General features: G+C 37.1%; 1 protein-coding gene across 1 annotated transcript in view; it reads right to left on the bottom strand.

Annotated features, from left to right (window-relative positions):
- Positions 1-2,178: 2,178 nt before the first annotated feature.
- LOC139752840 (uncharacterized) overlaps positions 2,179-13,231 on the bottom strand; it is a 43,885-nt gene continuing 32,832 nt past the window's right edge. Inside the window, exons 3-4 of the mRNA XM_071668792.1 lie at positions 7,144-7,259; positions 2,179-2,450 (exon numbers count right to left, since the gene is read on the bottom strand). Of these exons, the coding sequence (XP_071524893.1) occupies positions 2,321-2,450; positions 7,144-7,259 (246 nt within the window). The 3' untranslated portion in view covers positions 2,179-2,320. The remainder of the gene's footprint in view (positions 2,451-7,143; positions 7,260-13,231) is intronic.

Consider the following 13,231-nt stretch of genomic DNA (forward strand, 5'->3'; position numbering starts at 1 on the left):
ACAGTAGGGTTGAGGGACAAGTCAATTGGGAGGTAAGTTTGAATGGTTAAAAATTGGAGGAAGGGAAGTGTTTTAGATATCTGGGAGTGGATTTAGCAGCAGATGGAGCCATGGAAGTGGAAGCGAGTCACAGGGTGGGGGAGGGGGCAAAGGTTCTGGGAGTGTTGAAGAATGTGTGAAAGACAAGAACGTTATATCGGAGACCAAAAATGGGTATGTTTGAAGGAATAGTGGTTCCAACAATGTTATATGGTCGTGAGGTGTGAGCTATAGATAGAGTTGTGTGGAGGAGGGTGGATGTGTTGTCAATGAGATGTTTGAGGACAGTATGTGGTGTGAGGTGGTTTGATCAAGGAAGTAATGAAAAGGTAAGAGAGATGTGTGGTAATAAAAAGAGCGTGGTTGAGAGAGCAGAAGAGGGTGTATTGAAAGGATTTGGTCACATGGAGAGAATGAGAGGAAAGACTGACAAAGAGGTTATATGTCTCAAGAGGTGGAAGGAACAAGGAGAAGTGGGAGACCAAATTGGAGGTGGAAAGATGGAGTGAGAAAGATTTTGAGTGATCGGGGCCTGAACATGCAGGAGGGTGAAAGGTGTCCAAGGAATAGAGTGAATTGGAATGATGTGGTATACCGTGTTGTCAATGGATTAAACCAGGGTATGTGAAGCGTCTGGGGTGAACCATGGAAAGTTTTGCGGGGCCTGGTTGTGGAAAGGGAGCTGCGGTTTTGATGCATTTCACATGACAGCTAGAGACTGAGTGTGAACGAATGTGGCCTTTGTTGGCTTTTCCTAGCGCTACCTCACACGCACGTTGGAGGGAGGGGGGTGCCCTTTCATGTGTGGCAGGGCGGTGGTGGGAATGGATGAAGGCAGCATGTATGAATATGTATATGTGTATGTATGTATATGTCTATGTATACGTTGAAATTTATAGGTATGTATATGTGCGTGTGTGGGCGTGTATGTATATACATGTGTATGTGGGTGGGTTGGGCCATTCTTTTGTCTGTTTCCTTGCGCTACCTCGCTAACTCGGGAGACAGCAACAAAGTATAAAGATAAAAAGATACATATACACATGTACATATACGTACTTGCTTGTCTTCACTCATTCCTGGCGCTACCCCGCCCCACTAAAAGGAGCATTGCTACCCCCTGGTTCAGCGAGGTAGTGTCAGGAAAACGGACAAAAAAGGCCACATTCATTCACACTGTCTCTAGCTGTCATGTGTAATGTGCCGAAAACACAGCTCCCTATCCACATCCAGGCCCCATAGACCTTTTCATGGTTTATCCCAGATATTTCACGTGCCCAATACTTTTAATAGTCATTATCAACCTACCTTATACTTTAGCTTGCTAAGATATTGATTTCTTTGTAATTAAAATTTTCTTACTCTACGCAGCAGAAAAATGTACATCATAGTTTTGTACATGACCTAAAACTTTCTATACAGTCACACACTTTCCAATCTTTAAACTGCTGTTTCATTTCCAACACTATGTACCTTGCTGTCTCCCATAGTTTCTGTTTGGAGACAAGCCACTTAAGAAATTACTTATTTATTTATTTATTTTGCTTTGTCGCTGTCTCCCGCGTTTGCGAGGTAGCGCAAGGAAACAGACGAAAGAAATGGCCCAACCCACTCCCATACACATGTATATACATACACGTCCACACACGCAAATATACATGACTTATGATACCTAATTCTTCTATGGAACAGCTTTGCTTTGGAAATCTTTTCCTTCTTTGTATAACCTCTCTTCCTTCTTTGTATAACCTCTCTACCCTTGGGAGTTAGGTTCTACAAATGCCTGCAGAGCCCTAATTTGTTTCTGATTTCTTCTTTTCACTATTTCTTTTACTATATGTGGCTTTGAATTAGGGCGTGTTTTGCCTATACCACATCGGTAGAAAAATAATGCTGTGCATCAGTTAGTGGCTGTACGTGCCCTCAATACATTTCTGTATGACATTTTTACCTCAAAAAATCCAAGGATGTCCAGTTTCCGGTACAAAGATACTTACCTCTTAACATGAATAAAACTATTAGCTCAAAACCAAATGTTTTGATCTGTTCAAATTAATGCTTTCCTATGAGTAAAATGTGCATTTTACTTCATGAATTTATCTGAATATGAGAGAAATAAGGCCCTTGCAAGTGAGGTAATTCTTTAAATACTCTCTTTATTAAAAGCCATTACAGTTTTAATTGTATCACACATGTATCAAAGATTTTCTAAGAGTAAAATTGATAGCTTTATATAAAAGCATGTAAAATGTCCATCCTCTAAATGATAATGTAAGCATTCTTAAACATCTCCCATTTTGGTTCCTTCGTTAGACACTACATGATGATGAAAACTAATCATTTTATCTTTAGGAATACTGCGAGACAATTCTACCAACTCATTTAGGGCTGAAAAGCGTTTCTGGATCTCCCTGCAAGGAAAACAGAGAAAAATGAAGGATCTTTTATAGAAAAAATGTAATGGTTATGATATAATCTTCAGCTTTTACATATTCTGGGTAAATTTATGCATTATCTATACCTGTCTGCAACACACAAACTGGATATGAGGATGGAAGAAAATCACCTGACCACTGTGGTCTTTATAAATGAATAAAGAACTTAAACACAAAATGCTGGTTGCTTTTCTCATAGTAAGGAAGACACTAGCGTAAACTAACAATACTCATTGTAAAACAGAATTCTGACATTCACTTGAGAATGGAACCTGCTGGCCTAAGTAATTAACACTCAAATTCAAACTTCACATCAGCATAAACATGGAATTTCTGGAAGCTACACAACTCACCACATGAAAGACAGTTATAAACAGTGTTTGAGGATTGCTTAACAAGTAATGCTTCAGATAATGCCTGAATTTAGGAATATATGAAATAAAGAAGTTGAGACTTTAGGTGTACTAAAGTAAGGTAATGAGGTGTAGTAAGGGGGCAAAAGGATGATTTGAACATTTGATTGAGGATAAACGGGAGGAAGTGGCAGCAGATGAATCCATTCAAGCTGTGAAGTAAATCATAATGTAGGAGAGAAGATTAAGGCTGTGGCTGTACTGAAAAGTATGTGGAAGGAGATAACAGTCTGTTTGGGCAAAGATGGGAATGTCTGAGGGTAAAATAGTGCCATCCATGTTGTATGTACATAAGTCTTGGGCCATGAATACAAAAGACTGGAAGAAGGTGGACATCTTGGAAATTAATTGCCTAGGGATAGTAAATGGTGTGGTAGTCAGAGCAGTCTAATTGAGACAGATGACCAAAGTGTGTTGAAATGGTTTGAAAGCATGGAAAGGATAAGAAAAGAAAAACTGATTACGAGGATCTGCACCTAAGAAGTAAAGGTAAGGGGAGTGGGAGACCAAGAAAGAAATGGAAGAATGGAATGAGGATGAGCTTTGAGGTATCATGGCTGAACATCGAGGAGGGTGAAAGATATGCATGATATACAATGAACTGATGATTATTTTTGGGGAGGTGGACATTGTGCTGTCTATGGGCCAAACCAGAGGATATGAAGCAGTTGGGAAACAATGTAATCATCTGTGGGCTTGCCAAATGACAGGGGGCTCTGGTTTCAATGCATTATATATGACAGCAAGGACTGGATGAGAGTAAATGTAGCCATTATTTCTCTTCCTGGCACTCCCTCACTAAGGCAGAAAATAGCGAGCAAGGATGAAAAAATTTACAAGTAGATTTCTTATCAATAATATTGTTATCAAGATGAGCCAAAAATTTTTAGTGTTTTAATCCTTTGCCTTAACATTCAACAACTAAATACTCTACAGTAAATTTATAGAACCATGGCATTCGAGTTTTGTCAACTGTCTTTGAAGAACTTCATTTTCTTTGCATGTTTTGTACATCTTATTAAATTCTTAATTTCTACAGTTTAATACTGTTTTTGAAGAATTATAGGGAAACATTATGGTCTTTTCATGCTGGAAAAGCAATGAAAACACCAAATAAGTATTTTTATTTTTTGGTGGCAAAATAACATCACTGAGGAATACAAATACAAAGGAATTCAAATAGCAACAGACCAGTGGGTCCTTTCGAGGCTGTTTGTGATACTGGGAGATATCAGAAACTGAGATTTGTATGATGAGTAAGAAGGTATACAGATAATTCAAAGAGAATAACCTGCAAATTGTCATTTTTATCTGTGGAGGAACAAATAATGAAAGTCCTGGACTTGAAGCCAAATATTTATCAAGTGTATTCTCAAGCATAACTATGATACTGCTTTCAACAACTCTATTTGGTAAATCATTCCTTAAGATAACAATCCTGTAGATGAAAAAGTACTTCATTTTGTCCGAAGTAAACTGTTTGCCCACAAGTTTGTATCCATTACAAGTAAAATCAGACAAATCAAGTCTTAGGTAATTTGATAGATTAAGATTATCAAAGCCTTTGATCATTTTGAATAAATATATTAGATCACCTGTTAACTTCTCTAAGTAAAAACAGATTCAAGTTGTATATCTCATCTTGTAGAATTTGTTTCTCAGTCCAGGAATCATCTTGGTTGCTTGACTCTGTAATGTCTCCATTTTACATATGTTCTTTTTTTAGGGTAGGGTGACCAAAACTGAACACATTATTCAAGATGAAGATGGACTGATGAATTGTGAAGAGTGTGGATGATTTACCTGGACTTAAATTTGAAGGCTCTTCCTAAGAAGCCACAAATTTTATTCACTCTTTGCACTGCTTACTCAGATTTAGGTCACCCAAGTCTTTATCTTAATTTACCTTACAGAATTTATACTGTAACTTGCCTTTTCATTTTTTCTACCAATAAATAAAACTTTGCATTTATCGATATCAAAATTCATATGCCATTTATGAACCCAGTTCATCAGTGTGCTGTATAAGTTTGAAGCTGTAGACATTAAAGTGCATTTGTATCTAGTGAATTTTTATATCTTGCAATGCAGCCCATTATCAACATTAATTATATAGATGAGAAAGTGAACCTGTCCCAAGATTGATCCTTGCGGCACTCCACTTGTTACATCTAACACACTGAGGCTCGGCCATTAATCATTACACCTTGTTTATGGCCAGTTAATCAATTTCCTATCCACTAAAGTATAACCCTCATCAGTACCATGTGACTTAATTTTTGCAAGAAGTCTTTCATGCGGAGCCTTATCGAAAGCTTTTAGAAAAGCTTAGATAGCATCAACTGCTTTACTTTCATCGTACATGTTGATTAACCATAAAAGAAATAAAGCAGATTTGTCAAACAAGCAATTTTGTCAAAAACCATACGAGAATCGTCTATCAAGTGGTGGTCCTCTAAGTGGAATACAATTCTATCTCAAATGATGGTCTGCACAAGTTTTCCAACTACTGATGTTAAGCTAATACGATGACAAATTCTGGGCTGTGACTTATTCCCTTTTTATTGGATTCTCTAAATTTCTCGTGAGCTACTTTCTTAAACAGGCACTTTTTTCTTTCTCAGTTCCACCACCTCGGTTTTCTTTAAGAGAGACACCATCTACTATGCTTTAGTTCATATGTTCCCTCTGCTTCTTTGCAGGTTTTTCTGAAGTTTTTCCAAGCTATGTTCATACCATTTTCATGAAATATATCATCCCAGGTTTGCCTGTCAAGAGCAATTCAAAGTTAATTAAAATATGCATGTTTAAGATCGGGGTATATTTTCACAACTCTCATTTTGACCCATGTTACATGCACTGTTGAAATCTATCCAACTGTTTATATCTCTGATGCCTGTTCCCTTCTAGAACTCCCTTAAGGGGGTGGCTAAAGCAACAGAGTCTCCATGACTAGCAAACTCCAGTGCTGCTTCTTACCCATTAGTGCCTCACCCTTAATGGGCCACTGACAGAGGGCAAGTCTAGTGCAGTGTTTGTGGAGGTTCCTAACTAATATTCCTACTGACTACTTCTACCTAATACTCCTGTCTAATGTTCCCACTTACTATCTGCAGTTGTCACTAACTCCCCCTGGTACCCAGGTGGGTTGTACTGGTAATATACCTCCCTGGTTAGTGGATGCCTGCCAAATACTACCTATCGGTGAAAGCGACCTCACAAGTAATTTGCTGATGATCACATTTATCAAACTTTACTCCAACTTCACCATTATTGACAAGTAGGTTTCACAACTAATTGGATTAGGATGCTGTCAAGCAAATTTAGGTAGAGTCCATACTCGGAGCTACTAGAAAGGGAATCTCCCCATTTAGATACTAGTATGTTAAAATCTCCAACTACGATAGAATCTTGTTCATCACAAATATCTGCCAACAGATCATAAAATCTTTAGTCTATCTCTAATGTCTGTGCAGGGAGCCTACAAACTGGTCTTATTGTTATTTTCTTATGTATTTTATCTTTAATTTCTACAAAAAGAGTCTACATTCCCAATGACTGCAAAAGTTTTTTCTACAGGATTTACATGAGCTTTAACAAAAGGCAGTGTAATCCAAATACCCAGCAAAGTACTTTGCTTAGTAGAAGTGGCAACAAAAGCTGGCTATGAATCCTTACTCAGCACCTCTTTTCATTTCATCTTACCACCACTTTCAGATGCCACAAACACCAGCAATTTTGATGTGTGAATTACTATGATTTTTACGATAAAAATTATACATAATTTCTCATAAGACGATATACATGTCAGAAGGGTAGGGGATAAGGAGAAGAGGGAGATCGAATTGGAGATGGAAGGAAGAATGAAAAAGATTTTGAGAGATCAGGACCTGAGCATGCAGGAGAGTGAAAGGTGTGCACAAGATGAATGAATGGTTCATTCCTGTTTGAACCATCTAGAAGACAGGATGAAGTAACAGACCTGTTATTGGCAGGACAACAAGTTGAGAGACAATTTTTTTTTCTTTAAGTAATGGGTCTTTAGTAGTGTAGAATCCAAATGCAACTTGTTCAGTGAACAAGTGGTCATTTCACTGCTTTAACTGGGCTTCCATTGATGGTGCATGTTCAGATCTCAGATTTACAAGTAATGCTTTGAGTTCCTCTAGTATGTATTTCAGATGAATAACTTCCATGACTGAATCTTTAAGATATGTTTATAGAAATAAAAAAAGGAAAATATTCTTAAAACTTACACGTGATTATCATGACAACGTTTACGGCCTGTTTCAACTTCCTGAACTAGTTCATCTGAAGTCTTTTTTGCAGCTTCTACTGATTCAAGAAGGCGTTGTTTTTCATACTGGAGAACCTGAAAAATGTACATAGAAGGGATATACATTTACAATTAGTTTTGTCTGTCTATATCTCTCAACTGCCTTTTCTTACAATATAGTTGTGTTCCCCCACCCGCCAAAAAATGCATATTAGTCCCCACACATCCGATTATGCTCATTCATGCTGACATCTTTCATGAAAATAATTCCTCACTCTCCTTCCACCTAATTATATTCTTCCCATGTATGCATTCCCCTTATACCATTACTGTAACATATCCTTTTTGTCAGTTTTCCATATACACTTTCTCTAAATAGCCATCTTGTGTCTCTACCTACATCACTTTCTCTGTCCATTACTTTTTAAATCATAACACCTACCAATATCCACATTTTTGATGCTAAACACACTTCTTGATCCATATCCAGCATTCAAGATATCTGTTCCAGTTAACCTTTGTAAAGAATACATCACATAATATTTCAAGTTCTTCAAACATTATGTTCAGTTTGGTAGGTCTATCAAAGTCTGTTTTTGATTCCTAAAATTCTAGGTACAGAGGTGTAAGTACAATAACAATGAATAAAAGGTTCATGCATTTCAATTAGTTTCAAACAAAAATCTTGGCCTTAAAATCCTGTTTGAAAAAGGGTTATTATACCTAAGACAATTGGAGAACATCTCTGTTTTTAGTTTGAGACTTTCTGCAATGGGACACAGAAAATCATGAGCATGTGCTCCACTCTTATATTATGAATGATTAGTTTTAATAGTGCATATTATGGGAGCAGACATTCAGACAGAAAACTGTCAGGCCTGAATGCTGCAAACTACTACTGACAAACAGAACACCTCTCAAGAACAAAAACACATAATAAGGAAGTGCAACCAAATGAGAATTGATTATCTTAAAAGGAATCTGTACACAGACACACCATACACATTATGAAACTGGCTCAGATGGATAAGATTAATGTAATATGCTATGCAATGGGCTCGGTAATTAATAAAACATCAAGAAAGCAGACTACACCCCCTCCTCGACGTACATCTGAGTTCCGCTCTGACTGGCCGGTCATATCTCAAAATGGATGTAAGTTGGATGCATGTCAGCATGACATGGAGAATTCGTATAACTGTGCACCATTCTTTTATCCTACTCAATTTCTATCATGATCATCTCGTTTTTTTTTTCATTAACCAGCTGCGTGTCGTAGAAGGCGACTAAAAGGGGAGGGAGCGGGGGGCTGGAAATCCTCCCCTCTCATTTTTTTTTGATTTTCCAAAAGAAGGAACAGAGAACGAGGCCAGGTGAGGATATTCCCTCAGAGGCCCAGTCCTCTGTTCTTAACGCTACCTTGCTAACGCGGGAAATGGCGAATAGTATGAAAGAAAGCTTTATTATATGATTCTGTTGTTTCTTTTTATGTTTTATTTAAAGTTTTCTTAGTTCATATTTCATCTTTATTTTTCAATTCATATTTTTTTCCAGTCATATGTACGGATGGTCATAAGTCGCATAGATTGTACGTAGAGAATCAGGTGTATATTGAAAACAAACTTGTTGAATACCTAATAAAACCAACATATGTGCTTGCCGGTAGAAAACATTGAACAAATCTAGCAAAGAAATCAAAAGATCGAAGACTCAGTCTAAAATCTGGCCTCATATAACTGGGACTGAAACCCAAGGGAGTGGGAATAAGACAGAAAATGAAGTTTTACAAGTAATGAGTAACTTGTACTGATGTCAAAATGAATTCAGAATAGTTCATAGGAAGTATCCATAGTGACTTACAATTCACTGAAGCCTATCAAGCTCAAAACACCCAAAAATTGGTTCCCTACAAAAGCACTACTTTTGAAACATGGTTAATAGCCGGAACCAGCTTATTCTTTGTAAATCAAATACTACAGGAGATGGAAGAAATTAGGCAAAAATTTAATAAGTACACAGCAGTTTAATACCAAAAAGGAAGGCTCCTTACACATGTTGTACAGCTTACCTAAATAGAGCCCCCTCCTTTAAGTACCCTCAGTAGAAAGCAAGTGATACATTAGTAAGGCAATGAACACATGAACTTCCTTTACATCTCTAACTGCAATCTAATATGCAAAAGAGAACTAACCTGAAAAAAGATAGTGAGTTCATCAGTGAAAGTGAGGAAAGTGTACTGAAAGTTGTTGACTGGGAAAAGAACTAGGTCACTTTAAGTCCCTCTAAACAAACACTTCCTTGTCAGTAATCCCAGTGTATCACCAGTATACTAATCAAGATACAGTAATATATGACTTAGGACTCTAGAGGTTATGCTCATATCCATATCAGTGACACAGGGATAAGAAATATTTTTTAATTATGCATGATCCCATCAGTACAACAGTAATGTCAAGGCAAGATGATCTTGAGTTAAGGCATAACTTATCAATACATGAGTAATATCAAGACTTGTGTACTGACAGATACCAGACTTAGTAAAATGTCCATGAAAGGAATGAAACCACAAGGGATCATTAAGACTTCCTTTAGGTGGACTATTTCGCAAAATTTTTACATTTGTATCATCGATAAACTAGCTAAGCCTTGTAAATTTTTACTGTTCCTCTAAATCCCATGCATTTGTGTGTGACACAGTCTCACTGGATTAATTTACTAAAAACCCTCCAAGAAAAAAGAAACGTTGTGTTGGACTTGAGGCCTACTTATACTGCAAGGGGTCATGAAGGATATATACTCTTCACTGATAACCATCAGATGAATAAGCTTCTAATATACATCCGAAGTGGCATGAATGGAAATCATTTCTGTTTTGGATAATGGTCAAGCAGAGTAAGCTCAACTAAATAAACCAGTGCAAAAATGAGTGAGAAGAAATTGAAAGAGGACACATATGCATATGTCAAAAGTGGATGGAACAGAGGAATGGGAGGCTGAAATGGAGATGTAAGGATGACATGAATAAAATTCTGAGTGCTTGAGGCCTGATCATACAGGAGAGAGAACAATGCACAGGATGGAGTGAACTGGAATGATCTAGTATACAGGCGGTGATATGCTACCATTAGATTGATCCAGGGCATGTGAAGCAGGAGAAACCATGGAAATGTCTGTGGAGACTGTGGTTTTGGTGTTTTACACGTGACAATTAGACAATGGATATGAGTGAATGTGGCTTTTTCTTCATCTGTTCCTGGTGCTACCATGCTAACATGGAAAATGGCAAACAAGTGTGTAAGAAAGAAAAGATATATAATTTTGTAACAAAAATGATATACGAAGGAACTGCTACTTAATAGCACATATTTTAAAACATCTTTTTCTGTATCAATGAAGAACATACGCATATTACAAGAGAAGTTTTGGTAACAAATGTTTTTAGTTCAATATGCTACTTGAAGAAATTAGAAGACTGAAAACTGACTCTGATATCAGGATATGTAAGGAATCGCTACTGGAAATCCATATCACTTGCTTCCAAGTCCAGGGTCTTTTTACCTATATGGATGTCTGTACCACAGTTATGTGACTCCCAAAGGAAGATATTTTGGAATAAAGCTGCTATAATACTTTGGCTAAACTTCTGCTCATCTATAATCAATAACTCCATTGCCAGTCTTCATGGAGTGGACCAGGTACCTAAGGTCTCCGTAATCACTCACATCCTCAACCCATCCCTAATGGGCTGATGTGTTCAAATAAAACATAAACTATGTAACTCTAAACTTATGGTAAGTTACTACTTCTTATGATAAGTCTTGCATAACAAAAAAGTAATATGGAAAATGACACATAAAGAATGCAGATGATACTGTTAACTTGCAGTTTCATGTGATGGCTCCAAGACAGACATGACACTTAGCATCTGGAACATCTGATTGGTCCTGATTCTGGTATGAATGCCACTTTCCATAATAAGACTATTATACATTTTCCAAAAATGTATAAAGTAACATGAAGCTCATCCTTCACGAATGTCACAGTTGCACAAAAGTGGATATCTCTATAACTAACTAATAAGTAGGGGTGGATTATACGAGGGACAGCTGGGACTGGATCTTTACTCACTGAAGCTGCTGGTAGTAACAGACAAATACACCAATGGAAGAGAGAAATTAGGAAGAAATTAAAGATATGAATAATAAAATCAGCAAATATGATTATAAATAAAAGGTGCCTGAACGAAACGAGAGAATACCTGCCAGAGAAAAGTGAGCACAAATAGTGCTATTAATGGTAATATCTGAAGAGTTGTTAAGAGGGTCCATTTTGGGACATCAGTTAACACACCAAGAGTACCATGAGTACAGAAATAAAAATCAAGGACATCAAAAGGAACAGAAGACAGATGGAGTTGACTGCAACAAAGGAAAATAAAGAAACCTGGTGACAATAAAGAAATAGGATAAAGAAATTTACAAAGTGCAGCTGTAGAGAAGACCACATACTGTGTCCATGACAAATTCAACAGAGAAATATATGAAATGTATGATGGTAGGTTTACTGAAGTGCAGAGCATCCAAATTGAGTGTATGAGGGTGAAAATAAAGATTCCAGAAAGAAGCTGAAACATGAACAGGGAAAAATTGGTAGTAATACTTAACACTTTGACCGAACCAAAATTGCAAAACCTAGTGAAAAGGAAGGTAGAAAATATATCGGTGATGATACCTGGGCTGGATAAAGAAAACTTATTAAAGAAAGGAAAATGATAAAAGAAATTAAGAGAATTACCAGAGTCTATAGACATGGCAGATGTATGTTCATACATTAAGCCATTTACTGAAGAAGAATTACAGATGCCTGGGGACCTTTTTTTCTCATCACTGCAGTTGGTGGGCATAACACAAAAATTCTTGAATGAGCCACCTCTACCCTGAGGCAAAATATACAGCCATTAACCCCTTAATGCCTCCTGACAGATATTTACACAAGATGAGCAATGCCTCTAGACAAATATTTATGCATCAGTTTTCACACCTTAGTCTCAAGGACATGAGAGTATGGTGGCTGATAAGGTAATGTGCAACAATTGCCCCCACAGTCAAATATCCTCCAGTGAGAGTACATTTTTATGAACTTTCTGGGAAGTGAACTGAGTGTCTTTCACCACATTCATCTAACCAGACTGAAGACAAATCTGAATTATTTGACAATAATGATCTGTGTCAGAATTGTATGGAAAGTGACTTAACAGACGCCAACTCTTCAGCATTATACATTGACCAAGATAAGGCTGTAGAAGCTTTCCTAGCGACGGTGGAAGTAGTGTTGCTGGCACATGACCGACTCTGACAACACTGCATCTGACTGGATCAACTGGTAATTTTACCTTTTGTGGTTTTGGTGTATGAAAAATTGAATGACACTACAGCAGGAAAGGATATACAGAATAAGAGAAAACATAATTATAATCAGTAATCAATATTCTGGTTTAGATATAATAAATGTTCAGGGCTCACTCACGCACTTTTTACCGCAGCGTGCTGAAACACTTATAATACTTCTAGACATTATTAGTGGAAGTAGTGAGCTAAAAACACTTTTCTAAACATGAAAGGCATGAATTTTGAAGGTTGGAAAGAGAGACATTAAGGGGTTAATGCTTGTACGTCTTTTATTCATTGGTTAGTCTATGTGGAGATGTCAAGGATGCCTGTACTAAATCTATGCCCTCATGTTATTATGTAACAATCTGTAAAGCTGTGACACTAAAACAAGTTAACAGATATTACTGATAAAAACCCTTAGTATTCTATACATTATTACAGTGATATTGAACTAAAGGTACTTGTGAAGGGAATTTTTTCCATTCTTATTTTATATTTATTTTATTCTTATTTATTTATTTTGCTTTGTCGCAGTCTCCTGGGTTAGCGAGGTAGCGCAAGGAAACAGACGAAAGAATGGCCCAACCCGCCCACATACACACGTATATACATACACGTCCACACACGCAAAATACATACCTATACATCTCAATGTACACATATATATACACACACAGA

This window comes from Panulirus ornatus, chromosome 13, assembly GCF_036320965.1.
Source record: "Panulirus ornatus isolate Po-2019 chromosome 13, ASM3632096v1, whole genome shotgun sequence".
In the NCBI taxonomy this organism is placed as follows: domain Eukaryota; kingdom Metazoa; phylum Arthropoda; class Malacostraca; order Decapoda; family Palinuridae; genus Panulirus; species Panulirus ornatus.